Here is a 27312-nt window from a genome sequence, read left to right on the forward strand (position 1 = left end):
AAAAAAAAAAAAAAAAAAAAAATCAAATCTCTCTAAATTAGTTTAAAGTCGGTGGAGTATCAAGCGGGATTTCAGATCTATCTAATTTTTTTTTTCCTTTGTTTAGATTTTTTTTTTGTGTTAGTATATTAACTCAAGGTTGTATTTATTCATTAATGTTAATTATAAGGTGAATAATTACAGCTTTACCCCTTTTAACTTTAAAGGAAGCANACAAACGGTATGCGTCCGAGCCACATAGTAAAGCGTCAAGACCTCCGTGAAGTCGAGCTGACCGTCCCCATTTTGGTCAAGCGTCGGAAACATCTCGGGATGGAAGCTAGCTAAACCGGCGGTTTTACCCAAGAAGTCGGTATACTCACGAAGGCTGACACGGCCGTTACCGTCAACGTCCATTGCCCGGAAAAACTGACGTGCCAAATTCTTTTGTTCCTCGGTGCCGTTGTTGTAATAAGCAACCGCCGCTTCCCGGAGCTCTTCCATTATTGATGAGATTGTTGAGAGAGATAAGTGAGAATGGAGAATATGTGATGTGAATGAATGGATTTTATATATGTGAATGGAGAATATCTTGTTTAAGGTACATGCATGTGTGTGGATGTTATGAAGAGGAGACTTGCTTAAGTCAAAATGATCAATGACTTTTAACAAAATGAAAAAATATATATTTTTTATAATTATTTAGAGGAAAATTTTATATTAGTACATCTACATAATTATATACATCAACCCAGACTTTTTAAAATAATAATACATCAATTCTTGTNTTACTTACTTTTATCCTCTTTAGGTTCAAGCATTATGTTTTACTGAAGGAAATGCTGTTTTTTTTCTTAAACACTTGGGTCACACAGGTACAGCCTAGGAGTGAGCCGGTTAATGTTAAGGACTGTCCCATTTATGAGCAGCTTTGCACTATATTTGGTGATGATTCCGTTGATGGTAGATATGCTCAGTCAAGTCACTTTGAAGGATTAGAAGAATCCATGGCAAATCAATCCTCAGAGAATATATCAACACCAATCTTAGCGCAAGCAGACACAAACTTGGTAGATAGAAAAAGGAAGAGAGAACCTGATTCAAAGACCACTTTAGGACCGAGCCATATTGATCAAGCAGCATTGGGAAAAATGGCAGGTGCTTTGTCAGACATGGTGACTGCTTTGAGGTCAAGGATGGCTGATTCCGTAACGCAAGAGGACAGATTTAGTATCACAAACTGTATCAATGTGCTTGACGAGATAGAGAACGTGGGCGAAGGCGTCTACTATGCAGCTTTAGACCTTTTTGAGAACCCTGGTCTTAGAGAGACTTTCCTATCTCTTAAAAGTAACAAGTCACGGTTGACTTGGTTACAAGCCAAATGCAGGAAACTTTCTCCGTCAGTTTCAATGGTAGGTTGACTTCAAGCTATACATATGTATGTAGCTAGCTCATTGTTGTTGCAATTAAAAACCAATAGAATTGGTCTTTTGTAGAGATTTGTTTTGGTTGCTGATTGATGACAGAGGGAAAATAGTATCAGCTTTAAGATGAAAGATACATGTTGTTCTGTCATGTTACTTCATTACAACAGAAGAAACATTTTGATTGATCTCTTTGATACAACATGTTGTTCTGTCATATGCTTGGTGAACAAAACAGTATTGTACAATGAAGAAATGTGAGAAGGGAGGAAAAAGAGATACTTTGATCTGTTTTCCCTAGTGCAAAGACATTTAGTCATCGTCCTTGAACTCCCTGACCATATACGAAAAAGAAGAGAATAAAAAAGTCGTGAGTATCTATCTCTACAATGTGCAACAAAACAAACAGAGTAGCTTTGAATTATCATATAGTACCTTCGATCAAGGTATCGAGGTTGAACACCAGAGCCTTGACAAGTAGTGCAAGTTAAAGAACCAGCACCATCACAGTTGATGCAGTTAGAGACTTCTTTCTCTCCACCACCAAGCTCTACTGTCACATTACCACTTCCCACACACAATCTACATTTCTCTGCTCCACAAATTAAACAAACAGCATCAACAAAAACAACAACTTTAATAGAGAGTATATAAGAGAGTAATAAGAGAAGCAATAATAAAAACGTACGAGCTCCGGTTCCATTGCAGGGAAAACAAGGTTGAGTATTCTCTCGCTTAGACTAAACCGAGAAGTTGTGTTAGAAAAATGCAAACAATTCCAATCGATTGAATCGAGAAGTGAATCTGAAGACTTACGGCATTGTCGATTTGAGTTTCGTAGAACACAGGGATTCCAATTCCTAACGCGACACTAGCTACGCCAACAGATATTGCGACTACCTATATATATTACGAAAACCCAAAATTGAGAATCAAATTGAAGTTGTGAGAAGAGAGAATAAAGAGGATGAGAATCAAAAGACCGTGTTGGGATCGAGTTCAGCTTTGATTCGTGGATAAGATGGAGACCGGAGATTCTTCGCGGGGAATGAAGACGGAGTGAAATTGATTGGACGGTGGATGAACGGAGAGTGAAGAATACGAGGCGGAGACGGAGCTGAAACTGGCATTTCGGTTTCGATGTTGTGTGGAAAGCTATGGAGAACGATAGCTTAAGCGCGCGCGAAGATGAGAGGATGAGGAGGAAGAAGATGAACCAGTGGTTTTCGGTTAATCTCAGCCACCAGATGTTTAATCATTAGCGGCTAAGATTTATTCACGTGGCTTTATCCCATTTCAGTAAAAGAAAATTTTCTTTTATCCATTATTTCGAAGAGGGAGCAATCAGGTGCGAAAAAGATACGGTACACCCTCTGATTAAAAGTAGAAGATCGTAACCGTCAGATAAAAATCCAACGGCTGCTAAACCTTTTTTCAAAGTTGTTTGTTTACGTATTATATGGAGCCCGCAACGCACTGTTTCAAGTTAAAACTGTCAAGCAGAGAACAAAATATATATTTACGAGAAAAAAGGATTCGCAAGTCACTATCCCGATACGATACGATCATACCGTTTTTGCTTCTCCTTTCCCGCAAGTCACTGTCCGTAACCGTCGCCTGCCGCATCATCACGTCGTCTCATAAGATAGGTATATATGTTATGGTTTCAATCGTCTTAAAACGTTGCATTTTATCAATGCTTAGTGTCTCGTTTTCGAAATTTGGATATAGTGATCATCATATAATTTTGATTCAGCAGATTCGTTTGTTGTTTTTGTAATATGTTTAGCAGGTGATCACAATGATTGGATCGTTTCTGACAAGAGGGCTTTTGTATGTTACTCAATAACTATAATTTGATCTCTTCTTTTGTGTTCCTAGAAACAGTTGTATAATCAAACAAATTAATTAATGAATTTTTTAATTATTGACAGAATGGTGTTTGGATATGCGTATCCTGCTTATGAGTGTTACAAGACGGTGGAACTCAACAAGCCTGAGATTGAACACCTTCAGTTCTGGTGCCAATATTGGTATATATATATATGATAACCGTCTTAATGTCTTATATATACTTCTTTTCTTGATCTCTATCCTTAAAGGTTCCTAAATCTTGCTTGTTTCTTCCTCGTAAAACATCTTTGTAGGATTATTGTAGCTGTTTTAACGATTTCCGAACGAGTTGGTGATGCTCTTGTTTCCTGGTAAGTTACTTGTTATTGGTTTTTTAGTACTTTTGTTAGTAACAAATATATATTTTCACTGTTCTTATTATACTTTGCTTTCATTGTGAAGGTTACCAATGTATAGCGAGGCCAAGTTGGCATTCTTTATTTATCTATGGTTCCCAAAGACCAAAGTAAGTAAAGCCAATGAGATTCAAAATTAATCTTTTGATTCAACTGGCTTTCTCTCTAATTTGATATCCTCATGTGTGTTTACCTTTTCAGGGAACCACATATGTGTACGATTCTTTCTTCAGGCCATACATCTCAAAGCATGAAGATGAAATTGACCGCAGCTTGATAGAGGTACGGACTAGAGCTGGGAATATGGCAATGATATATCTCCAAAAAGCAATTAACCATGGACACACAAGATTCTTTGAGATCTTGCAGTATATTTCCGAACAATCTACACCAAAATCTAAGTCAGAGGTAATTAAATAATTCTTTTCACCTCTCTCTACGCATATATATAGTATTTAACATGTGAGTTAAATGTTCTTTAAAAGATCTTTGCTATTTTTTTCTATTTGTGAACAGGAAAAGAAACAGACAACAACACCTGAAGTTGATGATCCAATCCTTAAGGTGAAAGAAAACGAAGCTACTAAGTGAGGTAGAGACTCATCCAAGAGGAAAACACTTAGACTGACTCGTGAATACACATTGTACTAACTATGTATCATTCATCTTCTTTCTTTTAGTCGCTAATAGGAGGAATAAATCATACTATGTGGATTAGTGTTTCTTAATTTCATATGTCAAATGTAAATTGCTTCGGAGAATAAATAAAGTACCTTTTAATCCATTGAATTATTAGATTTTGGTTTTGACATATACCTTAACGTAAGTGCTTCACGTACGTGTTTGATGGCACCCAATCCCTTATCAAGCCCACATGTTTCCACTCTCTGTATCTAGCAGGCCGGATGTAAACCGAACCGTCAAACCCCACAATATTATCTCAGACTCTCAGTCCGTTGTGGATCAGGTTAAATGTGACGGGTAGCGAAATGGATAAAACCGCTTTGACATCCCTGCTCAAATACTTTATTTTAAAATTCAAAGAAATTATACTTGGTCAATATTGCATTTGTGTTACTCAAAAGATAAAAGAAAAAAAAAGAACATTCTGCAAAGTAATTTATAAAACGAAAGGGGTTAAACATAAAAATAATACATAACCATAGGACCACACGGCTACAAGTTGTGACATATCATCATTGTGTGGAAAAATACATAAACAATTACAAAATATCTAACTGTGTATATCTAATACGGCATTGTATTTATTGCACGTACAAAATAACCAATTTGATCAGATAATACGTGTAAAAAGAAGACCACAACGAATACAGAGATTCATAAATTAATGAGTTGTGTAGAGAGACCAATAATTGAAAGAAGAATATGCAACCGAATGATTGATGAATCCACTATAAAAATTAGGGACCAATTTTGAATGATAGTTGTCGTATATCTATCTACTTGCATTTATTGATATGAAGCTTGTTCTTGTTGTATGATCCAGTGTGAAACTAAAGAGTGTCAACAAGAAGAACCCATCTTCTTCTTCTTATTTTTTCACCACTTTGTTTAATTCTCCACAAGCCATCCCTGACGCGATANCTGTCGGTCGCTATATCAATTTTTATTAGGTGTCCACATTTATAATATAATAGGAAAAAGAACTAATTTGTTTGTAAATAAAATTAGTAGGCCAACATTTAAAATTGGGAAAAAAAATTGTTAGCTAAAAAATCTGATGGGTAACAACAGATTTAATAAGTTGAATAAGGAACAAGTGGGGTTAGTGGTAGGCTTCATTTTTGTTGCCATTTGTTGCCATATCTCACCATGCAAGGCTTCCCCCTCTTGGTCGACTCTAGCNGTAACTATAAAAAGCAACACAACAACAAACAAATACAATTTTTAGGTAGTAAAGACCAAAACCAGGTCTCGTTTTCTCTCATCTAAATTCCTACAAGTTATTTGATTACAGAATGAGTGTGTGAAAAGAATTACATTGCAGTTGTTACAAGTATTCTAGTATTAAAGTAGACCACATGCTTTTCATACACATTGTATCAGTATAACAATGTATTATTCCACACTTTCGTGACAGTTCTTTAGGCATATGAGATATGACTATAGTTTTTTTTTACTGTAAAAGTTTACTTTATAAGATGGAACATGATACAGTAAGATACTTTCAAGATGATGCAAAACAGTAATGGATATTAACAGTTTATTTTGCGAACCACTATTTAGCTATTCTCAAATGTATATTTTCTTGTACCACAGGTATTATGTTCGTTTATTTGTACAAAAATTCAAAAATCGTATGTATGTTTAAAAGTGTACTAAATAATTTTTTTTTTTTTATATGATATTTGACCCTTTGAGCTACGGATTAATGATTTGATATAGTGATATGTCCGACGTTTAAGTTTTCAACTAATTGGGTGGGAGATGTAATCTAATTAAAATGAAATCAGATGCGGGGCTTGATTCGATTCTTTATAATATAGTACGTAGTATAATAATATTCTCTCTATTTCATAAATATTGATGTTTAGAAGCTTTTACACATTTTAAGAAAATAATTATTACTGAGTTTAAAAATATTTTTTCATTTAACTAAAGAAATATTATTTAATTTTAAACCAATAACAATTCAACATTTTAAATATTTTCAATTATTATTTCTTAAAATTTACAAAACTTCAATTTTTATGGGACAAAAAAATATTTCAAAATATCAATTTTTATGAGACAGAAGAAGTAATATATTATAATAACATGAAATGGGGACACAATTGTCTCTAGTTTTCATATATTTTAAAACCATTTTGCCAAACCTTTAGACCCCAAATCACACGTGCACTTTATAACATTGTAAACGAATAACACATTATACTAAGAGTAACACCTTTTTGTATCTAGAGATATCCTCTTATTGTTGTTGTTGGTCACAGAAACAAACCTTACAAACATTTTCAAAAAACTTACCATGAAACGATCCATAATTCATACTAGTAGTAGTATATTCAGATATCCTCTCTCTCTCTCTCTCTCTCTCTCTCTCTCGGTGTTTTAAAAATCTACAATCGTTCGTGGCTCTATATTTAATGCAAAATTCAAAGCACTTGAATTTATACAAATTGGGAATTGGAAGGTTTCTCTTTACTGCAATACAAGATGGGTAATACCAATATAAAATTTATATCAATTTTTTGAAGTTATAAATAGGTAAAATTTATTAATCACACCCCAATCCTAACCGGCCACGTTGTCAGTATAGACTCTTTTTAATATTAAATGCAGCAGGGATTAATTTTTCTGTCAGTCGAATAAATTCCATTGTCACCGGACTCCTAACAAATTATTTAAACGTTACGTTTGTAAACAATTACTTTAACTTTTCGTTTTATTTTGAAATTCAAACTCGTTTTTAAGAATCAAACACATTCTCAACACCTCGCGCTCCTTTTTCTTCTTTTGTCTCAACGAAACTTATAAAATAGCAAACATCATTGAACACAATTTGAAACGAAATGACTAATTCTATAATAATAATAATAATAATAATCTCTGATGATTTTTATAACCAAGTTTATTAGATTGAAAAAAAACAAAAGAGAGGGACAAATGTGGAACACGACGAGTGAGAAGGCCAAAGCGACTTCGTGGTAAAATCCAAGTATTGCGGCGAATGTGAAGGCCTTCGATTTTTACATCTGGTCAACGGTCAACCTTAAACAAATATTTTGATTGCTTCAGTATATACCTTGATTATGATTAATTCACTATATATTACTTATTGATGAGTGATTAATACAGTTACTAAAGTTTATGTTTTTAATACCACAGCCTAAAAAAATATGGTGCCTGAGTTACCACCCATAATGTGGACACTGGACACTGTGTTGTGGCATTCTCAATTCTCACCATTTATGATACAATAAATTATTATTATTTGGCGCATTAAACCTTTTTATGATAATCAGTATATATATATATTAATAAATGAATTTACACCCATACCTATTTGCACAAATTTCAAGTTTAACTCCACTACTTTTTACTGTAGTGAGATTAGTTTATGACACCCTAACTTAATTGTTTTGAAAAAGGAACAGTCTATCAGTCTAATCCAGTACCAATTTCTTACAAATACAATCACATTGCATAAATCTAAAATAGTAAAAATACTTCATATAATTTTTGAATTTAACACGGAAGTAAACTATAGAAATAAATTAAAATACAGTATAGTTTAGTTTAGTTATAGGAAAACTAAGAAATAAAAGGCATTGAAAAATTCAACTCGAGACAAATAGAACATTTGGAATCCGTAATCACAGTTCCAGATACGAAGTTTCCAAAGACCTTGTCTGGTGTTTAACGTGTAATCTTGTTTCTGTTTTAAACAATTGTTTTGACCATACATCCAAAACATATATTTTATAATCATGAGTACTATTAGTCTATTATCGTTTCTTTTTTCTTGCTTGCATTCATGGAATCTTCAAACCTTTTTTTTTATATTTTGATAAACACGGATTAATTCTCCAATCTATTCTTCACAGCTAAATTTTTCATTTTTATTATGTATATTAGCGTCTTCATAATAATGAGATTTCAATCAGATATTTGAGTAAAATATACGAAACAAATCCATATATTAAAGAGTAATTTAGTATTTGAAATATACCAAAGATGCTTTCTGACGTGGCATTTTGTCTGCATCTCTACCAATAGAAGCTTCAGTGACGTTAACAAAGTCAGCCCCTTAAGTAGGTCAAACTGTAATCGCAGATTATAAGCAGATAGATAGATGAAAGCAGTTAAAGCACATACAAGGCCAACCAAGCTCGTCCAAAAATAATTAATTTCAATATCTTCTAACTAATTTATTTTCATCAAAAGAGTAATTTAGTATTTGAAATGCATATTAATTACTGTTCTTTCTTTTGAGGAAAATATACAAAATTAACTGCACTGCAAGCCTACAACTAAAAAAGTAAGCAACCAGATGCCAAAATTAATTAGAAAGATCTGACAAAACAAGATATCTGAATATAGTTAATTTAGTACCCTTTGTACAATTCAAAAGATTATAAATCTTAGTAAATTAAAATTCGAAATGAGAAGGGTAAGAAAGTAAAACTGTAAAATAAAGAAGTAAAGAAAGATAAAGCCCACTACTTTAATCTTCTTCCCTCCTTATTACACATCTTGGATCCATCTTCGATTTCAACACCTACAAAAAAAAGCTTATAATTAAAGAACCATAAAGAAGACCACAAAAGAGAAACTCTCACATTCTCAAGAGTTTCTTTCCTTCTTTCTTACAATGGCTTTACTAACTTTCTTGCCGGAAAACGCAGAGCCGCCTCAAAAACACAATCCACCGTCGAGCAAACGCAAGAAACGCGAGAATCCCACCGATCAAACTCAACCGCATAAACAGAAACCACACAAACCGCAGAAATCGAAAAAAGCAGTACTTCCTAAGCAGCCTTCTTCATGGGACCAAATCAAGAACCTATTAACTTGCAAGCAAATCGAAGGATCAAGAGTCCATGATCCTTCCAAGAACTCTCAGCCTGCTCCGTCCATAACTACTAACTTATCTCCTTCCAAGCTCGGCTCGTCGTGCAGCTCCATATGTAGCTTCAGAGACGTGGCTCACGGCAACACTCGCGTGGTTCATAGAGCAGACCACTCTCCCGACGTAGCTAACTCGACTGCTCCTGACTCGGAGACTCGGCTTCTGACTCGGAAACCTGGTCAACACGGTTCCTCTTCGTCTCGGTCTCTTACATCTGGCTCAACGAGATCTAACGCCAGCGGGAGTTACACGTCATCATCAACGACTTCGTTTAGAGCCATGCAGTTCCGTAAACTCTCCGGATGTTACGAATGTCACATGATCGTTGACCCTAGCAGGTAAAAATGACTACACAAATTAATGATGAGAGAAGTCATCCTAGTTATAATTTAGTATGTTCATTATTTTTTTCTTTAAATGGTAGGTATCCAATTTCGCCTAGGGTTTGTGCTTGTTCCCAATGTGGAGAAGTTTTTCCCAAGCTTGAAAGCTTAGAGCTTCATCAAGCTGTTCGTCACGCAGGTACGGGTTCAACATTTTACTATTTTCGGTTGTTAAAATTTATTTATATAACTTTATCATTTAGCTCAAATTATTTAATTACGCTCTATCTAGTAGCTACAATCTTTTTTTTTTGTGTGTGAGTACTGAGTAGTCACATTTTTTAAAGTTAAACCTAGTATCTGGTGGGATTTCGTTAATGCAAATTGCTTAGTAAAGTAAAATGTTATGTTTTTGGAACCTTAATTGGAAAAAAAATTAAGATCTCAGTCTATGATTTGACTTGTGAATGTTGATATAAACTCAACTTGTTTAGTATTTGATAGAATTATTAGCACTAACACATTTTCCGGTGAATCTGCACTTGGATTTATCGATAGATTTACCGTAATGTTAAGCAAATAATTAACGAACATGCTTTATTAGCTTACACTTATCTTTTTTTAATGGAATCAAGATCTCAATGTTATTGTCGGTGATAATATCGATCAAATAAGTTAGAATGAATTTGGCCTTATGTAGCAGATTCATCCGTATTTTTAGAGAAAATTACAAAAGAGAATAGGGAATAAAAATAACTGGAGAGGACAACATATTCTATGGTATCCATATATGTCGTTTGGCTTTGGAAAACACTTAGCATGCTGCCATGGGGACCATTTTGTACTATAAAAAGAAACAGCTGTCTCTCTGCTCTTAACTAAATTCAATGTCCCCCTGATATTTATTACGTGTCATTTTTCTATTCGACAGTATAAGAATTACAACCCCACCTGACAGTAACTGAATTAAAACTCTGTCTTAATGTTTCCAAAACTCAAGATTTTGTTTTGACTTGGTATAGAGTTTCCCTGATTTCATGAGCAAAAAACGTTGTCGTTTTATTGCAGTTTCGGAGTTAGGTCCGGAAGATTCGGGTCGAAACATAGTGGAGATCATATTCAAATCAAGCTGGCTTAAAAAAGACAGTCCCATCTGTCAAATCGAACGGATATTAAAAGTCCACAACACTCAACGTACGATCCAGCGGTTCGAAGACTGCCGAGACGCGGTGAAGGCGCGTGCGCTTCAAACTACCAGAAAAGACGCTCGTTGTGCCGCCGACGGCAACGAGCTTCTGCGTTTCCACTGCACTACTCTCACTTGCTCTCTCGGAGCTCGTGGCTCGTCTTCTCTCTGCTCTAACCTCCCTGGCTGTGGCGTATGCAACGCGATTCGCCACGGATTCCTAGGAAAATCCGCTGGCGGAGGAGGAGCCACCGCAACCGCTAGCGTCGGCGGGGTGAGGACGACGGCGAGTAGCGGAAGAGCTGATGATTTGCTGACGTGTAGCGATGATGCGAGGAGAGTGATGCTTGTGTGTCGGGTAATCGCTGGGAGAGTTAAGCGCATTAATTTACTCGCGGCGGAGGCTTCTGCTACGGCGGAGACGAAGTCTCCGGTGGAGGATAGTTCGGCGGTTGGAGTTTCATCGAGCGGTGGTGTGTTTGACTCGGTGGCGGTCAACGCTGGAGTTTATTCGAATCTGGAGGAGCTTGTGGTTTATAACCCGAGAGCTATATTACCTTGCTTCGTGGTTATTTACAAAGTCTTAGAATCTTGAAATTGTAATTTTAACTTAAGAAAAATAATGGTTGTTCTAGTACTACTTCTAACTTTTTAATAGTGTAAGGAGATTAGGTTAATTAATCATCAACCTGAATCATAAATTCCATCTTATTATTGACTTAATAAGTGTGTAATTCTTAGGATTTTAAGCTAATATGTGTTGGATAATTCTAGGAAGAGGCTATCTCCTACGAAGTTGCCAAAAGAGATAGATTATGAAAAGGAAAAGTTCCTATTATCATTAAGTTGTGTAGTGGTAATTCTAATAGGTTTAGGAAAAGTGTAAACCTATAAATATAAGAGTCGGCGGAGAGGTGTTCCATAAGACTTGAGAGAAAGAGATATTTAGTTTTTGAGAGAGTTTTCTAAATCTAATAAGAAAAGTGTTCTTATATTCTTCAAGTTTTATTCTTAGATTTGATATCAGAGCAAGGTTGTGTTTCTGATCAAAAAACGGTGGAGAAAACTTTTCGAAACCAAGCATGGGGGACGAACAGAATTCACCGTCACGAACGAAGGACCTTGGAGCACCATCAATCCATTGTTCATTACTAACATCAACAAACTACACAGTTTGGTCGATGAGGATGAAGATCATTCTCCGAGTTAACGAAGTATGGGATACAATCGAACCGGGATCTAAAGATGAAAAGAAGAATGATATTGCGACAGCTCTTCTATTCCATTCTGTCCCCGAGTCACTTATCTTGCAAATAGGAGAGCAAGATTCAGCTAAAACACTGTGGAATGCTATCCGATCACGTCACCAAGGAGCGGAACGTGTAAAGGAAGCTAGACTTCAGACTTTGTTAGCAAAACTAGAGCGGTTGAAGATGAATGATTCAGATTCGGTAGATGACTTTGCAGACAAGATTTCAGGGCTTGCATCACAATCGGCTTCTTTGGGAGCGACCATTGAAGAACCAAAGTTGGTAAAGAAGTTTCTTACAAGATTACCTAGAGAAAAATTTATTCATATGGTAGCTTCTCTAGAGCAAGTCCTCGACTTAAACACAACGACGTTTGTGGACATAGTAGGAAGGTTAAAAGCTTATGGGGAACGAATTGGAGAAGTAAGTTCAGTCGAAGATCAAGGCAAGTTGATGTTTACCAATACCTCTAATAATCGTGGAGGTGACGGTGGTTTCCGAGGAGGATCCAGAGGTAGAGGCGGCTTCGGTAGAAGCGGCTACGGCAGAGGTAGTTTTGGTAGAGGTGGTTTTGGTAGAGGCAGGGGTCGAGGGAGATTCAATGGCCAAAACCAAGGAGGATAAGCCACAGAAGACAACCAAAACAAACCGAAGAAAGACTTATCGAAAGTGATATGTTGGAGATGCGATAAGCCAGAGCACTATGAGACAACGTGTACAAACAAACCGATTCAAAACCACAATCAGAATCAAGAATCAAACCTGAATGAGACACATGAAGCTGATGCACTATATATGCATGAAGTAGTGTTTTTAAACAAAGACAAGATAATTCCGAAGAACTACGATACCAACAAAGGCAATGCAAGTGTTTGGTATTTGGATAATGGAGCAAGTAATCACATGTCAGGAAATAAGGAGTTTTTCTGCAGTTTGGATGAAAAGATTAAAGGTAAAGTCAGGTTTGGTGTTGGCTCTTATGTTGATATTGTTGGAAAGGGGATCATTAACTTTGTGTGCAAGACTGGAGAAATAAGAGCACTCAAAGAAATTTATTTTATACCCGACCTGAAACACAACTTTTTGAGCCTTGGCCAAGCAACATAGGGAGGTTGTGAGGTGAACATGAAAGGAGTGTTTCTGACACTTCTAGATCTGTGTGGAAGATTACTTGTGAGAGTTACTAGGTCTTCAAACAGACTTTACAAGACACCAATGGAAATAAGTCCTCCAATGTGTTTGCAGCTCGGGAGTGATGATACTACATGGTGTTGGCATGTAAGTTTTAATGTTATGAATAACATGGTTCGAAAGGATATGGTTGTAGGAATGCCACACATGATCCATGATAGGGGTATGTGTGAGGTGTGCTTAGTTGGGAAGCAAACAAGAGGTTCATTCCCGGCTAAAGCAAGTTTTCGTGCATGACAGGCCTTGGAATTGGTACATGGAGACTTGTGTGGTCTGTTTTCACCACCGACACCAGCTAATAACCGATATGTTTTTGTTCTAATTGATGATTTCTCTAGGTACATGTGGACAATGCTACTAAGAGAAAAAAGTGAAGCGTTTGATCGCTTTAAACGGTTTAAAGACTTTGTTGAAAAACAGAGTGGGCTCTCCATGAAGACGTTTAGAACCGATAGAGGAGGAGAGTTTACTTCAGCTGAGTTCAATCGGTTATGTGAGGAGAACGGCTTTACTATACATCTAACCGCGCCGCATACACCACAACAAAACGGTGTGGTAGAGAGAAAAAACCGTACTTTGATGGAGATGAAAAGAAGCTTGATGAAAGCGATGTCGGTTCCGAATGATATGTGGGGAGAAGCTGTACGCCACTCGACTTACCTCATCAATCGAGTGCCCACAAAAGCACTATATGGTCAGACTCCATATGAGTGTTATATGTCCACGAAACCGAACATTGAGCACTTGAGAGTGTTCGGTTGTGTTGCCTATGCAAAGATCAATGGACCACAGTTGAAAAAGCTAGATGATAAATCAAAGAAAGTGATCAATCTTGGAACAGAACCTGGTTCTAAAGCTTATAGACTCTATGACCCTGTTGCGGAGAAAGTAGTTATCAGCAGAGACGTCATATTTGACGAAGGTAAGGCTTGGGACTGGTCATCTATGACAAACAAATCAGATGGTGAACCTGGTATGTTTAGGCTCTTTCAAGAAGGCTTTATCGAAGATGGTGGTGGACACGGTAATGAACAAGGCAACGATCAACAAGATGCCGACCCAGAAGATGTAAATCATGATAACCACGAAGATGAAGAAGATAATGAGAATGATATGAGTGATGAGAATCATATTGAGGAGCAACAAGTCGGAGTTCAACCTCTGGTCATTAGATCTGGTCGTGTGATAACAAAGCCATGTTATTTTAATGATTACGTCTTATTTGCAGAAGAAGTAAGTTGCAGGTTGTTTCTAACATTAGATGGGGAACCAGAAAATTATTTCGAAGTTGGGAAGATAAAAGAGTGGATCGATGCTATGAAGGCTGAACTGGATTTGATCACAAGGAACAACACCTGGGAGCTTGTAGACAAACCAGTTGGTGTTAAACCTATAGGAGTTAGGTGGGTCTACAAACTTAAAAGAAAAGCTGATGGTTCAGTGAATAAGTATAAGGCGAGGTTAGTTGCAAAGGATATGTGCAACAACAAGGTATAGATTTCGATGAAGTGTTTGCTCCGGTAGCTAGAATCGAAACTATACGGCTTCTAATAGCACTCGCAGCAACAATAGGTTGGGAGATTCACCACTTAGACGTGAAGACAGCTTTTCTCAATGGCGAACTAAAAGAACTAGTCTATGTTACTCAACCTGAAGGCTTTGAGAAGAAAGGAGAAGAGGATCGAGTTTAGAGGCTTTATAAGGCCTTGTATGGTCTCCGTCAAGCTCCTAGAGCTTGGAATACAAAGCTGGATCAAGTTCTAAAAGAAATGAACTTCAAGAAGTGTGTGAAGGAACCGACAGTGTACTGTAAGAAGGAGGAGAATGAGTTCTTAATTGTGGTTATCTATGTTGATGATCTGTTTGTAACAGGGACATCACTCAAGATCATCNAGTGAATAAGTATAAGGCGAGGTTAGTTGCAAAGGATATGTGCAACAACAAGGTATAGATTTCGATGAAGTGTTTGCTCCGGTAGCTAGAATCGAAACTATACGGCTTCTAATAGCACTCGCAGCAACAATAGGTTGGGAGATTCACCACTTAGACGTGAAGACAGCTTTTCTCAATGGCGAACTAAAAGAACTAGTCTATGTTACTCAACCTGAAGGCTTTGAGAAGAAAGGAGAAGAGGATCGAGTTTAGAGGCTTTATAAGGCCTTGTATGGTCTCCGTCAAGCTCCTAGAGCTTGGAATACAAAGCTGGATCAAGTTCTAAAAGAAATGAACTTCAAGAAGTGTGTGAAGGAACCGACAGTGTACTGTAAGAAGGAGGAGAATGAGTTCTTAATTGTGGTTATCTATGTTGATGATCTGTTTGTAACAGGGACATCACTCAAGATCATCAAGGTTTTTAAAGAGGACATGTCAAGGAGGTTCGAGATGTCGAATCTTGGGAAATTAACTTATTATCTTGGCATATAAGTTATTCAAGGAGCAGATGGAATCAAGATCAAACAGGAAGCATATGCTCAAGGAATACTTGTTGATGCAGGAACGGGGTCCTGCAATCCAACTCATGAACCGATGGAGCCTGGTCTGAGTTTATCAAAAGCGGAAAAGGAAAAGGAAATCGATGCTACTAGGTATAGAAGAACCATAGATTGCTTAAGATATCTTCTCCACATGAGACCAGATTTGTCTTTTGCAGTTGGAGTCCTTAGCCGCTATATGCAGAGTCCGAGGGTGTCTCATGGGCAAGCTATCAAACATGTACTAAGGTACTTAAGAGGAACTACTGATTACGGTTTGTTTTTCAAGAAGGATGGATCAAGAAGGATCACCGGATACAGTGACAGCAGCCATAACATTGACATCGACGATGGAAGAAGCACCACATGTCATGTTTTCTATTATGGTTCATCGCCTATCACGTGGACAACACAGAAACAGCCGACTGTGGCATTATCATCATGTGAAGCAGAGTTAATGGCTGCTACGGAAGCTGCCAAACAGGCTATGTGGCTCAAAGAGTTGTTGAGCGAGATACTAAGCGTGAAAGGAGAGAAGATCCTGCTTAGAATCGATAATGAATCATCTATAACTCTAACCAAGAATCCAGTATTTCATGGGAGAACGAAGCATATGCTTGCTAAGTACCACTTCATTCGAGAGTGTGTAGAGAATAAGCAGATTGAGGTCGAACATGTGCCAGGAGAGGAGCAGAAAGCCGACATACTTACGAAGCCACTAGGACGAGTTAAATTCAAGGAAATGAGGAGTTTACTCGGAGTTGAAGATATCAAGCTTCTCGGAGTTCATGTTGGAATTACAGGGGAGAATGTTGAATAATTTCAACTTGAGGAAGAAGCTATCTCCTAGGAAGTTGCCAAAAGAGATAGATTAGGAAAAGGAAAAGTTCCTATTATCATTAAGTTGTGTAATGGTAATTCTAATAGGTTTAAGAAAAGTGTAAACCTATAAATATAAAAGTCGATGGAAAAGTGTTTCATAAGACTTGAGAGAAAGAGAGATTTAGTTTTTGAGAGAGTTTTCTAAATCGAATAAGAAATGTGTTCTTATATTTTTCAAATTTTATTCTTAGAATATGTTCAATATTACATATTTTTATCATTGACCTCATGATTAGGTTAAAAATTACTAGTAGAGGTGAGTTTAAAAAATCATGATTAATTATGGTGAAGTTAACGTGTTCTTTTCTCAAATTAGGCTTTTTGACCAGTAAGTAAATGTAACATTTTGTTAACTATAGTAACTTTGATAGCTGTTCACACTGGTGGGCATCAAATAGTGTGGGAGTGGCAGGGTGGTATAATTGCTACCACATGCGTTTTCAGTAAATTGTTTTATTCACCCGAGTTCTTTTCATTATTTTTTTGCTTTAGTTTTTCTTGGACCTCTTGGTAAAGCTGATTTGATTTTTGTAAATAAAAGTTGGGTGTTGTATAGTTTTTTAGTATAGTATATATAGTGTTGTCAAAACATAAGAAGAAACACAGCAGTTATATATTGGTATAGTTTAGATAAGTTCGAAATTTACCCATAAGTAATAAAAGGGTTGCACGCTGAGAGGGTGCACCATTGGAACTTTCCTCGTTGTCAGAAGCTTTGCTACATTGTTTATTTATAAAATAACTCGATTTCTCCTTGAAGTTGCAAATGAAATCAGAGATTTGGAATCAAACCAGTTTTATATTCGAGTTTTGCAACAAATATGTGGAGCATAAGTTTCAGAATTCAGAAGTTCTATTAAAAGATGGAATTAAAGTTGACCCAACTATAGCGAGCAATGTTAAAAAGTAAGACCTTAAAACACATACGCATATATGTCTATCTCCATTTTTAAAAAGAAAATGCATTGATTAAGTAATGCTTATATTTGTATACTCTATGAAATAAAATATTTGAGACCTTTGGAACATATTTCAATGGGGAGATGTAGGGCTTAATCCCGCTTGTATTTTATGTTGTGAGAGGTTTTGTCGAAGAGTGTTTGGAAATGATTTCAGATCATCATAAAAAGTAAATTTGTTGAATCATAATCTGTCAATTCTGTCTTGTCAAGCCAGAAAAAGTGGCTTTAAAAAGCCAGAACATATGATAATAAAAAAAAAGCTTGACGATATTTAGGAGACATCTACAAAACAAGTGATTAGTTCTTTTAATAGTTTGTTCATTATTACTTACTTAGTTACTTTTATTGGCAACAAATAGGGTTCCGATCGATTAGTAATTGTTATCGTTACGGTAGAAGGTGACAAAGTTTATTTTTATATAAATATTTTTTTACCGTTACCTACTTACCTCTTTAGTCTAGTATATTATTGTTTACTGTTTCTTTTTCTGCATTTTTATTTTTACAGTTTTAAGTCACTTGATTATATGTAATATCTTCCCTAAAAACTCGAACTTGTTTCCAAAAAAAAAAAAAAAAATTGCCTCAAAAGGAATTGAACACAAAAAACTTGATTCAAAAAGAAAACTAAAAAATATATCACTGCGGGGCCAAAAACCTGTATTCTGAATTCTAATTGCTATAGTACCGCACAAACTTTTCTCTATTTGTTACGTGTAAACTCAAATGGGCTATTACTTACCTTAGAAAAACTTTGGCCCAAAGGGTTACACATCGTCTATACATTAGTTACCTTAGAATCCTTGATCCATTGAATTCGACCATCCCTTATATATTAATAGAAAAGCTGATGTATCGTTGCAGGAGCGATTTGAAAATTTAATTACAATTAAGCATTTCAAGATAAATATATTTACAAAAATAAGTCTTTTGATTTATTAAATGTGCTATTAAAATATATAAGGAAATCTTTATTTTATTACTATTTACATAAATGTATCATTAGAATATATAAGGTAATGTTTATTTCTATTAGTTTTTTAAAATGAAAGACTTCATCAACTATTAAAATATATATATATATAAATAGTTAATAATTTAATTATCATTTTTATAACATATTTAATGATTTAAAGTAAATTACATTTCATAAACTATTAAAAAACTTATTCATCTATTTAACTTTTTGAAATACAAAACTTATTCTCTGATTCTAAAAAATTTGATGACTATTCAAGTACTCCCTCTATTTCACAATAAGTGTCATTTTGACACATTTCACACAAATTAAGAAAATATTAAAATATACATATATGTCCTTATTTAATAAATGTTTAATGGGTTAATTTAGTAATAGATTAAGGGTAAAACTAGAAAATCTAATGAAAAAGATGCATTGAAAATATAAAATAGTGCATAGGAAATGTAAAATGACCCTCTTTGTGAAACAAAAATAAAATTCTAAAATGACACTCTTTATGAAACAAAGGGAGTATATATTAAAAATTAATTATTACAATAATCTTAAAAATAAATAACATTATCACAATTATCACAATAATTAACATTATATTTCATATTTCACGGGTGAAATATATTTTTACACAAAATAATTAAATGTAAATTTGAATAAAATAAAAAAAATTATGTGTAAAATTATTATTATGACACCTTAAGTTCCAAATAATAATTTTACTTGTAATAATTTTATTTGAGTTGATTTATCNTATTAAAATATATAAGGAAATCTTTATTTTATTACTATTTACATAAATGTATCATTAGAATATATAAGGTAATGTTTATTTCTATTAGTTTTTTAAAATGAAAGACTTCATCAACTATTAAAATATATATATATATAAATAGTTAATAATTTAATTATCATTTTTATAACATATTTAATGATTTAAAGTAAATTACATTTCATAAACTATTAAAAAACTTATTCATCTATTTAACTTTTTGAAATACAAAACTTATTCTCTGATTCTAAAAAATTTGATGACTATTCAAGTACTCCCTCTATTTCACAATAAGTGTCATTTTGACACATTTCACACAAATTAAGAAAATATTAAAATATACATATATGTCCTTATTTAATAAATGTTTAATGGGTTAATTTAGTAATAGATTAAGGGTAAAACTAGAAAATCTAATGAAAAAGATGCATTGAAAATATAAAATAGTGCATAGGAAATGTAAAATGACCCTCTTTGTGAAACAAAAATAAAATTCTAAAATGACACTCTTTATGAAACAAAGGGAGTATATATTAAAAATTAATTATTACAATAATCTTAAAAATAAATAACATTATCACAATTATCACAATAATTAACATTATATTTCATATTTCACGGGTGAAATATATTTTTACACAAAATAATTAAATGTAAATTTGAATAAAATAAAAAAAATTATGTGTAAAATTATTATTATGACACCTTAAGTTCCAAATAATAATTTTACTTGTAATAATTTTATTTGAGTTGATTTATCCCACATATAGTGCGGGTTATTACCTAGTATATATTAATAGAGAAACACTCTCACAAAAAAAGCTGAGGTGTCGTGCTCACATAGCTCCTGTACCTTTCTAATAAATGCTCTTACTTCTCATTGTTATTTACATAAATATGCCACTGAAATATTATTAGCCAATGTTTTTTTTATTCATTTTTAAAAATGAAAGATTTAATCAACTATTAAATCCAAAAATGTATTTAATTATCATTTTTATAACCTATTTATTTTTTAAAAGTAAATTACGTTTCACAAACAAAAAAAAATATTTATTTCTTTATCACTTTTATCATTTTCTCATTGCATTTTTAAATTTAAGATTAGTTTAAATTAAATCTATTAGTTTAAAAATATTGCTTTATCTATTTAATGGTATAGTGATATTGATAATAATGTGAACCATAAAAGATTTGAATTTGATTTTTACAAACACAAAAAGACATCAAAACTTTCTACACCACTTTAAATTTTTTTTCCAAATTTAAATATTTCACGGGTGAAACATATTTTACAGAAAATAAACGCAAATTTAAAAAACTAAAAAAACTTTACTACATATTTTGTTTTATACAAACAAATCTTAAATCTCAAATAATAATTTTACTCATAATATTTTATTTAAATCGATTATCCCGCACTATGTGCGGGATGGTACCTACTCTTTTATTACAAGTAAGTTTTTCTCATTAGCAAATTCACTCCTAGTCCCTAGATAAAGCCAACTTGAATCAGTGTGATAAAATTCTCTGATATATATATATATAGTAGTAAAAGTTCACAACTATTGAGCTATTTTATGAGTTATTCAGGTGGTTTTAGTTAGTTTTAACTTGAAGGAAGAATTTAAAGTGCAAGACATAATCATAACTGTCATAAACCTTAAATTATAAAAAAAGAATTCTTAATCCAACAAATCATTTCACCAAAAGCCTCTTAATTCTTTTATGGTTTCTCCATGTCGCCTTCTTTCTAATGAATTCCCTCGTTATCTGCCTTTTAATATGTACTTCCCTTTTCTTTTTTTGATACAAACTCTTGTTTTGTTCTACACGTACGAATATTTTTGAAGTTAAATGTTTTGCTTACTGGTCCCAAAATTTCATTGTACCCCTAAAACTAGGTCAAAGACAAGTGTAACCGCAGGACCACTAATCTCCTTTTCTGAATGTAATCACTAGTTACAGCTTTAATTATGCATTAATTATACGGTAATTCAACCTATGATTACTCGTATGTTGATTAGTTTCCTTTGTTTCTCATTGAAAGCTTTTAAAACTAAAGAAAACTTCAGTCTCTATGTCCATGTGGTGAGGTATCTTACGTTGTAATTATAGCAAAAGATACTGACATTGTCTTGAAGTGTTGCTGATGTTGTACACTATACTTAGATCATAATTCCACGATTTATTTTTTCATATTTTGTATTGCAGTCACATTTAGACGAAAACATTTTTATAAGATAACTAATTTAGTCTTTGAACTAACAAATGAAAAAAACAAAAGTTGATATGGGATCTAAAAAATTAAGCATATTGTTGGCCAATGTTTAATTTTTTCCTGAGCATTGGCCAATGCTTAGTTATTGTTGGGGGAAAAAGTTTTTTTTTTTCCTGAGCAATGCTATGAGTCTATGACACATTGACACTGGTTGGAAGTTGGAACCATATACAATATAGTAATAGGTTAATCTCTTGTCATTTAATTAAAACAAAAATTGGAGACAATTAAATGGGATTAAGAGCTTTAGATAGAGTTAAGATGGGGCCTACATATGTTCATAGGATAAAACACATCTCAAGAAATTCTTTGGTGGTTTAATCATTGAAACACTCTTGTTCCTGTTTTTCCTCCGTGATGAATCATTACAAATTTTACTTAGAGAATTTTATATTATTTTATAAGAATTTTGAATGCTAGTTATTAAATTATCAAAAATATGTATACATGAGCTTTCACCATTCATATATAGAGTATAGACAAAACCCTCAAGATCTAATTCATCTCTTCGAACGATCAGTTCGATAGGATTATCTATCTTCACGATGAAGCTCTTCCACGGATTACGAAAGTTTCTCATGAGGCTCATCGATCTCACTCTCCCTTCCTCCTCTCGCCGGCCCAAGAGCTCACGCAACGGTTCCCACGACGGAGAGAGGTTTGAGCCGCCGAAGGTTTCGTGTAGTAGTTCGTACTATTCGTCTCATGTACACTACAGTGAAGCTATCGCTGATTGCATAGAGTTTTTCAACAAGTCTTCGGCTATGTCTTGTGATGAAGATCATGAAGCTTACGTTTAGTGATCAACATCTCAAAAGTCAAAACTCACTTCTTCTTTTTTCCTTCAACATTTGGTTCGAGGCTTTGCTTTTTTATTTGAGTTATTGTAATTTTGAGAAACTTATATAATTATATTATGGTCATTTATAAATTTAGTCACATTTTTGACGACTCTTTTCTAGGAATTTTTTTTTTCAAACTTCGAGTATTTTCATTATTATCAAAATATGTATACTCGAGAATATAGATTTTTTTTTTTTTAATAAGTGGAAATAAAGTATTTTCAAGAAGCATTTACGAAAGCCACATACATATGTGACATTATTATCAAAACCAAAAAAAAAACACACAGCAAAAGAAAATTAGAAACCAAACTGTTTCATTGCAAAACCTTTTTCTTAGAAAATAACCCTCCAATAAACAAAGGGATCAAACTCTTCTTCTTCTTCGTCTTCGCCGTCGTCTTCTTCTCCTTCTTTTTCATCGAAGGATGTCTCTCAAGAAACATCTCCACCACCGAACCATTATTACTAGTCGGGTTTGCAAATTTCACGTATCTTTTCTCGCTCATCGATCTCAACGTCGGACTTCTGGTTGGTCCATCATTAACCCGAGGAACTAACACTTCGAATTTGGTTTTGAAGACAGTATCATCGATTCTCTTTTCGGGTTCCTCAGGATCAACTCTCAGCTTCTGGAGCTCTTGTTTTGTCCGCTCAAGCTCTTCCTTGATACAAGACAATGAGTTTCTCATTTTTATGCTTTCTTCCTTTGCCTTTTTGAGATCATGTTTTGTCTCTTCAAGCTCTGTCTCAATCCCTGATGGATCCTCTTCCCATTTCTCATCCTGCATCTGTTTCTTTACTAATGTTATCACAATAACCAATCTCGGAATCAAATATACAATCATATGGTAATGTGAGTTTATAAATAAGAAGTACTTGCCACTTTGAGATGGTTGGAATAGACTTGGCTGGCTAAGACTCTCTCGCCAAACAAAGCAACGGCTTCTTTGACAGTTTTAAAAGGTGCCGTTGTGTCTATCTCTGCTCTCTTCATCGTCTCCATATTATGGCTAGTTATTGTTTAGCTCTCTCTCTGTGGCGCAGCAAAGAGATACATAAGCTTGCATTCTTATAGCTTTGTGACTTTAGAATTGAGTGAGAGACGACGCAAAGCATATTATTTTCTTCATCCCCACTTCTTCAGAGTACTATTTATTTCTTATTGTTTTAATACCTCATAGTCTTTTGGAATATATATATTGTTCATAAAATATAAATTTCTCCCTTTTAACACTTATTTTTGTGAAAAAATACCGTTTTGCAATTACAATGTCATAATACTACAATTTCATTCCTACTTGTTTATAGAATGTGTTATGATATGACAAGGGTTTCTGTTTCTGGGATTTTGTTAAATCCCAAAAATTTCATGTTATTTTTTTGAAAGAATTAAAGTCTTTTTTTATTGGAGCAAGTCGCTTGCTGCACAAGAAACTTTACTGACATTTTTTTTTTGTTGTCTTGGGCTGTCTCACTTTAGAAAACATGGTCCTCAAGAAAATTTGCTCCTTTGAAGGACTCCGGGATCATTTACATAAAAAGACATTAAAGGTTTTTTCTCAAACTAGTGGGATTCAATCATCTCTCACTGAAAATCCTTGTTTATCCGATAATCTACACCATCTCAAATTCCGGCGAAGACAGAAACAGATTTCTGTTTTTTTTTACTCAAACCATCTGTAAAACCTTACAACTATTTAACTATAAAGCAAAACAGGGCAGCTTCACTACTGCTCGTTGCAAAGTAGCTGCAATGGTGTCCTTGTATCTTCATAGATAAGTGGGAAATGGTGTTCTTGTCTGTTCATCACCATCCGTGAAGGATTGTTATTATTATGGTGATGGCTTATTGACATTGCTGCAGCAGCAGCCATGAGATGATGTTTCTGTTGTGATACATTGTTGTTGATGTTGTACCTTGGGGAGGAAGCAACTTGGGGAGTTTGTTGAATACTAGTCAGGTTCAAGGAGAGGTTTGGTTGACTGTATTGGTTTGATTGCATGGTGTTCCCATTTGTTGGTCTGTACTGAGCAGCCCATAGCCTTTTTTGAAGCTGTTGTTGCTGCTGCTGGTTTGCATTGTAAGCGGTTTGGAATCGACTGGCTAGATATGGAGAAAGCTGCTGCAACTTACAAGATGAAAGAATGTTACTACTGGAGAGACAATTTGCTAGTTGAGAGACAATTTGGGTCAGAGAAATAAAAACCTGATAGCTAGAAGTTGCAGGTGAGAGTTGCCTATTGTAAGCTGCTGAGAGATACTGTGGAATTGAATTTGGAAGTTGGAAATGAGATTGTGTTGCTCCAGCAGATGATAGAGTTAGGAAATCATAGCTCTGTTGTTAAAAGAGAAAAGAGATAAGAATTAGAGAGAAAACGAATTAACCAAATAAGAACAGAGATGTATATTACCTGTTTCTGTGAAGTGTGTGGACCATTGAGATCGAGAGCAAGCTGAGTCCTGTCTTCTGGCACGGGTTTTGAGTTATGTGTCCTGTGTATATCGAGTAGATGCGGGTTTTGACACCTCTTTGCTGGAGACAGCATTGTTTTAAAGTCACTAATGCTTGTCACCGGATCAGGGAGTCTGCGTTCTGACATATCTGAAGATCTTAGCTCAATTTGGTTAAGTGTCGTGGGACTACTCTTACTGGTCTGTAATACTTTAATGAGACGGGAAATGTAAACGTGAGAGGCACATCTCTTCAACTTTCTCGTCTGGACTCTTAACGGTTCACTCAAGAGTGAAGCAGACCTGGAAGGAGAAGCAGCTTGATCCATCCAAGGTGGAAGCTTTGTGGATGATTGTCTGATTTAAGAAAGAACGATCCAGATATATAAGAGAAGAAACCTAGCAGCACAAAAAAAAATTAACAGACATGTTAAAGGTTAGGAGTTACTTTGAAAGAACTTGAGCTCCTGAACGAACAGTTGAAGATAAGCCAGGCCACAGTGCAAGAAGACCTTTTTAGAAATACATAAGTCAGTATTAGGAGAACGGTTCTTAACTCAAGAGTATGTGATACAAAAGGTAGGTTTCATTACCGTTGCTTTTATAGTCCGTGTCACTAGTTGTAACCTTTGTTTCACGGGCTATTGCCTAAGCATTTCCAATGTAATCAGTGGCTATATGAATCTAAAGTAAGAAAGTAAAATTCAGAAGGAATCAGAGTGCTTACAGGTGCATCAGTCACATTCACTGAGCTGCTTTGCTTCAATCTATCAATGAAATCAGCCATTCTTTAAAAGTTAGACAACAGAAACCACCAATAGAATTAAATAACCGAAGACAAACTTAAACGGGAACTCGCTACAAACCCTGTACTGCTGAGCTGGTTATCAGATTGCACTATTGGCTTTGCATCAGTCTGGTTAGTTTTGGCTGAAGAGAGAACTGAACCTTCCGGTTCAAGCGAGTCAGGTTTCACAACCAAGATAGAGTCAAGTTTGGTAGTTTCTTTCTCATGACAAGTCTTCCTCTTATCAATAGAGTCAGTCTCAGTAAACATTCCAGCTAAACCGTATAAAGTCTCTGCAACTTCCTTCTCATCTTTCGAAATCATCATCGACTCAGGAACAATAGCTTTTGTTTCCTAACCAAAAGCAAAAAACAAAAACCATTACTCCATAAACTGTTCTTTTATGTCTTACAAAATTTGAAGTCAATCATAAAAAAAACAACCAACCATTTCTTGATTCTCCTTCTTTACTAACTCCTTGTTAAAAGACTCACTCCCGGTTTTCGACCGGTTAAGTCTCTTTGATACAGAGGATAGCTTAGAAATAGATTCAAGATTCCTCTTCTTCATGGCTGTAAATGAAAAGTACACAAAACGAGATTAAAAAAAAGAAGTGAGAAAAGGTTAGCAAAGAAAAAAAGGAAGTGTAGGTTTTGAATTCGAGATGATAAAGAGAGTTCCCCAATTGACAAAGACAAGCTTTAAAGAAAAGAAAGAAATATTATAAATTGAAGATTGATAGCTTTTTGATTTTTATAAAGTATATAAGAAAAAGAAAGACATGTAGCAGAATCTTGCGTCCACAATAAGAAAGTGAAAGGAAAAAAAAAAAGCAAAAGAGTTTGCTTGTAAAATAATCCAAAATCTCCAACACAGATTCAAAAGCCAAAAAAAAATACCATAATCTTCCCAACCAACTCTACTCAGAAAACTACTGACACATTAGCCAGACCATTAATTCACACTAAAAAAAAAATGAAAAATTTGGTTTTGTAACAAGTATTCTTCTGTCATAGGAGTCACGAACAACGCACCTGAACGAAGCTTACGTGGTACAGAGGCATGATCCACACCACTAGTGCCTTTCAAATTCTGAATATGAGAGAGAGAAAAAAGAGAAATTAATAAATGTGAAAAGAGTTTAAAGATGAGGAGAAAATTAAGGGATAGGTAATTAATGAGGAAATTAAGTTTGGCGTATTGATGAAGAAGTTACCTTTTTTGGAAGCTTAGGTATCTTCCGAGAAACCTCGTTTTCTAAATCTGAAGGATGATGATGATGAAGAAACTCGTAGCTCATCATTCGTTTTACATCATCAGCTAAACCAAGTTTCTTCAACATTCGTTTCTTTGATTTTCCAGAATACCCAGATCCTAAAATAATCACATCATGAGTTGGAGATACAAAAACTTGAGACCAAACAAAACAGAGCAAACGACGACAAAAATAAATAAAAAAGGTTGGATTTTTATTTTTGTTGGTTTGTGAAACGAAAAAAAAAAAAAAAAGATTGGATTTTTGTGTTACCAGATTGTTGTTTATTGGTTCCTCCTCCACGTCTCATCGCATCTCGACGACCCATTTCCATTTTTTTTGTTCTCTCACCACTCAAACCAGAGGTTAAGAAGACGAAGAGAGACTCAGACTCACAGAGAAGAACAGAACAAAAAACCAAAAAAAAAAAAAAA

General features: G+C 34.6%; 6 protein-coding genes across 9 annotated transcripts; 3 read left to right on the forward strand and 3 right to left on the reverse strand.

Moving 5' to 3' along the window:
* On the reverse strand, positions 1503-2619 carry LOC104751446 (protein disulfide-isomerase LQY1, chloroplastic). The gene is made up of 5 exons (XM_010473389.2): positions 2390-2619; positions 2223-2306; positions 2095-2146; positions 1842-1998; positions 1503-1740 (listed from the first exon to the last, which is right to left on the reverse strand). Exons 1-5 carry the CDS (start codon positions 2534-2536, stop codon positions 1719-1721), a joined length of 462 nt encoding a protein of 153 aa, XP_010471691.1. The 5' UTR covers positions 2537-2619; the 3' UTR covers positions 1503-1718.
* On the forward strand, positions 2925-4439 carry LOC104751447 (putative HVA22-like protein g). Of its 2 annotated transcripts, none has more exons than XM_010473393.1 (7): positions 2925-3055; positions 3199-3239; positions 3341-3439; positions 3554-3610; positions 3702-3765; positions 3857-4063; positions 4141-4205. In XM_010473393.1, the coding sequence occupies exons 2-7, from the start codon at positions 3208-3210 to the stop codon at positions 4165-4167; spliced, it is 486 nt and encodes a 161-aa protein (XP_010471695.1). In that variant the 5' UTR covers positions 2925-3055; positions 3199-3207; the 3' UTR covers positions 4168-4205. The 2 variants fall into 2 exon arrangements, with proteins under 2 accessions (XP_010471695.1, XP_019093536.1); XM_019237991.1 differs by having other exon boundaries at positions 2926-3055; positions 4172-4439.
* Positions 8878-11711, forward strand: LOC104751448. Its single transcript, XM_010473394.2, has 3 exons — positions 8878-9586; positions 9673-9770; positions 10640-11711. Exons 1-3 carry the CDS (start codon positions 8991-8993, stop codon positions 11350-11352), a joined length of 1407 nt encoding a protein of 468 aa, XP_010471696.1. The 5' UTR covers positions 8878-8990; the 3' UTR covers positions 11353-11711.
* LOC104751449 lies at positions 22045-22486 on the forward strand. Its single transcript, XM_019238160.1, has one exon. The coding sequence runs from the start codon at positions 22085-22087 to the stop codon at positions 22337-22339; it is 255 nt and encodes an 84-aa protein (XP_019093705.1). The 5' UTR covers positions 22045-22084; the 3' UTR covers positions 22340-22486.
* Positions 22558-23445, reverse strand: LOC104751450 (WEB family protein At1g75720-like). The gene is made up of 2 exons (XM_010473395.2): positions 23265-23445; positions 22558-23172 (listed from the first exon to the last, which is right to left on the reverse strand). Exons 1-2 carry the CDS (start codon positions 23385-23387, stop codon positions 22699-22701), a joined length of 597 nt encoding a protein of 198 aa, XP_010471697.1. The 5' UTR covers positions 23388-23445; the 3' UTR covers positions 22558-22698.
* On the reverse strand, positions 23914-27281 carry LOC104751451. 3 transcript variants are annotated; one of them, XM_010473398.1, is made up of 11 exons: positions 27152-27281; positions 26840-26997; positions 26658-26715; positions 26071-26195; positions 25703-25977; positions 25564-25603; positions 25430-25484; positions 25285-25348; positions 24797-25193; positions 24592-24720; positions 23914-24504 (listed from the first exon to the last, which is right to left on the reverse strand). In XM_010473398.1, the coding sequence occupies exons 1-11, from the start codon at positions 27210-27212 to the stop codon at positions 24112-24114; spliced, it is 1755 nt and encodes a 584-aa protein (XP_010471700.1). In that variant the 5' UTR covers positions 27213-27281; the 3' UTR covers positions 23914-24111. The 3 variants fall into 3 exon arrangements, with proteins under 3 accessions (XP_010471700.1, XP_010471699.1, XP_010471698.1); XM_010473397.2 differs by having other exon boundaries at positions 23914-24507; XM_010473396.1 differs by having other exon boundaries at positions 23914-24513.

Source organism: Camelina sativa, chromosome 16, assembly GCF_000633955.1.
Source record: "Camelina sativa cultivar DH55 chromosome 16, Cs, whole genome shotgun sequence".
Classification (NCBI taxonomy): Eukaryota; Viridiplantae; Streptophyta; class Magnoliopsida; order Brassicales; family Brassicaceae; genus Camelina; species Camelina sativa.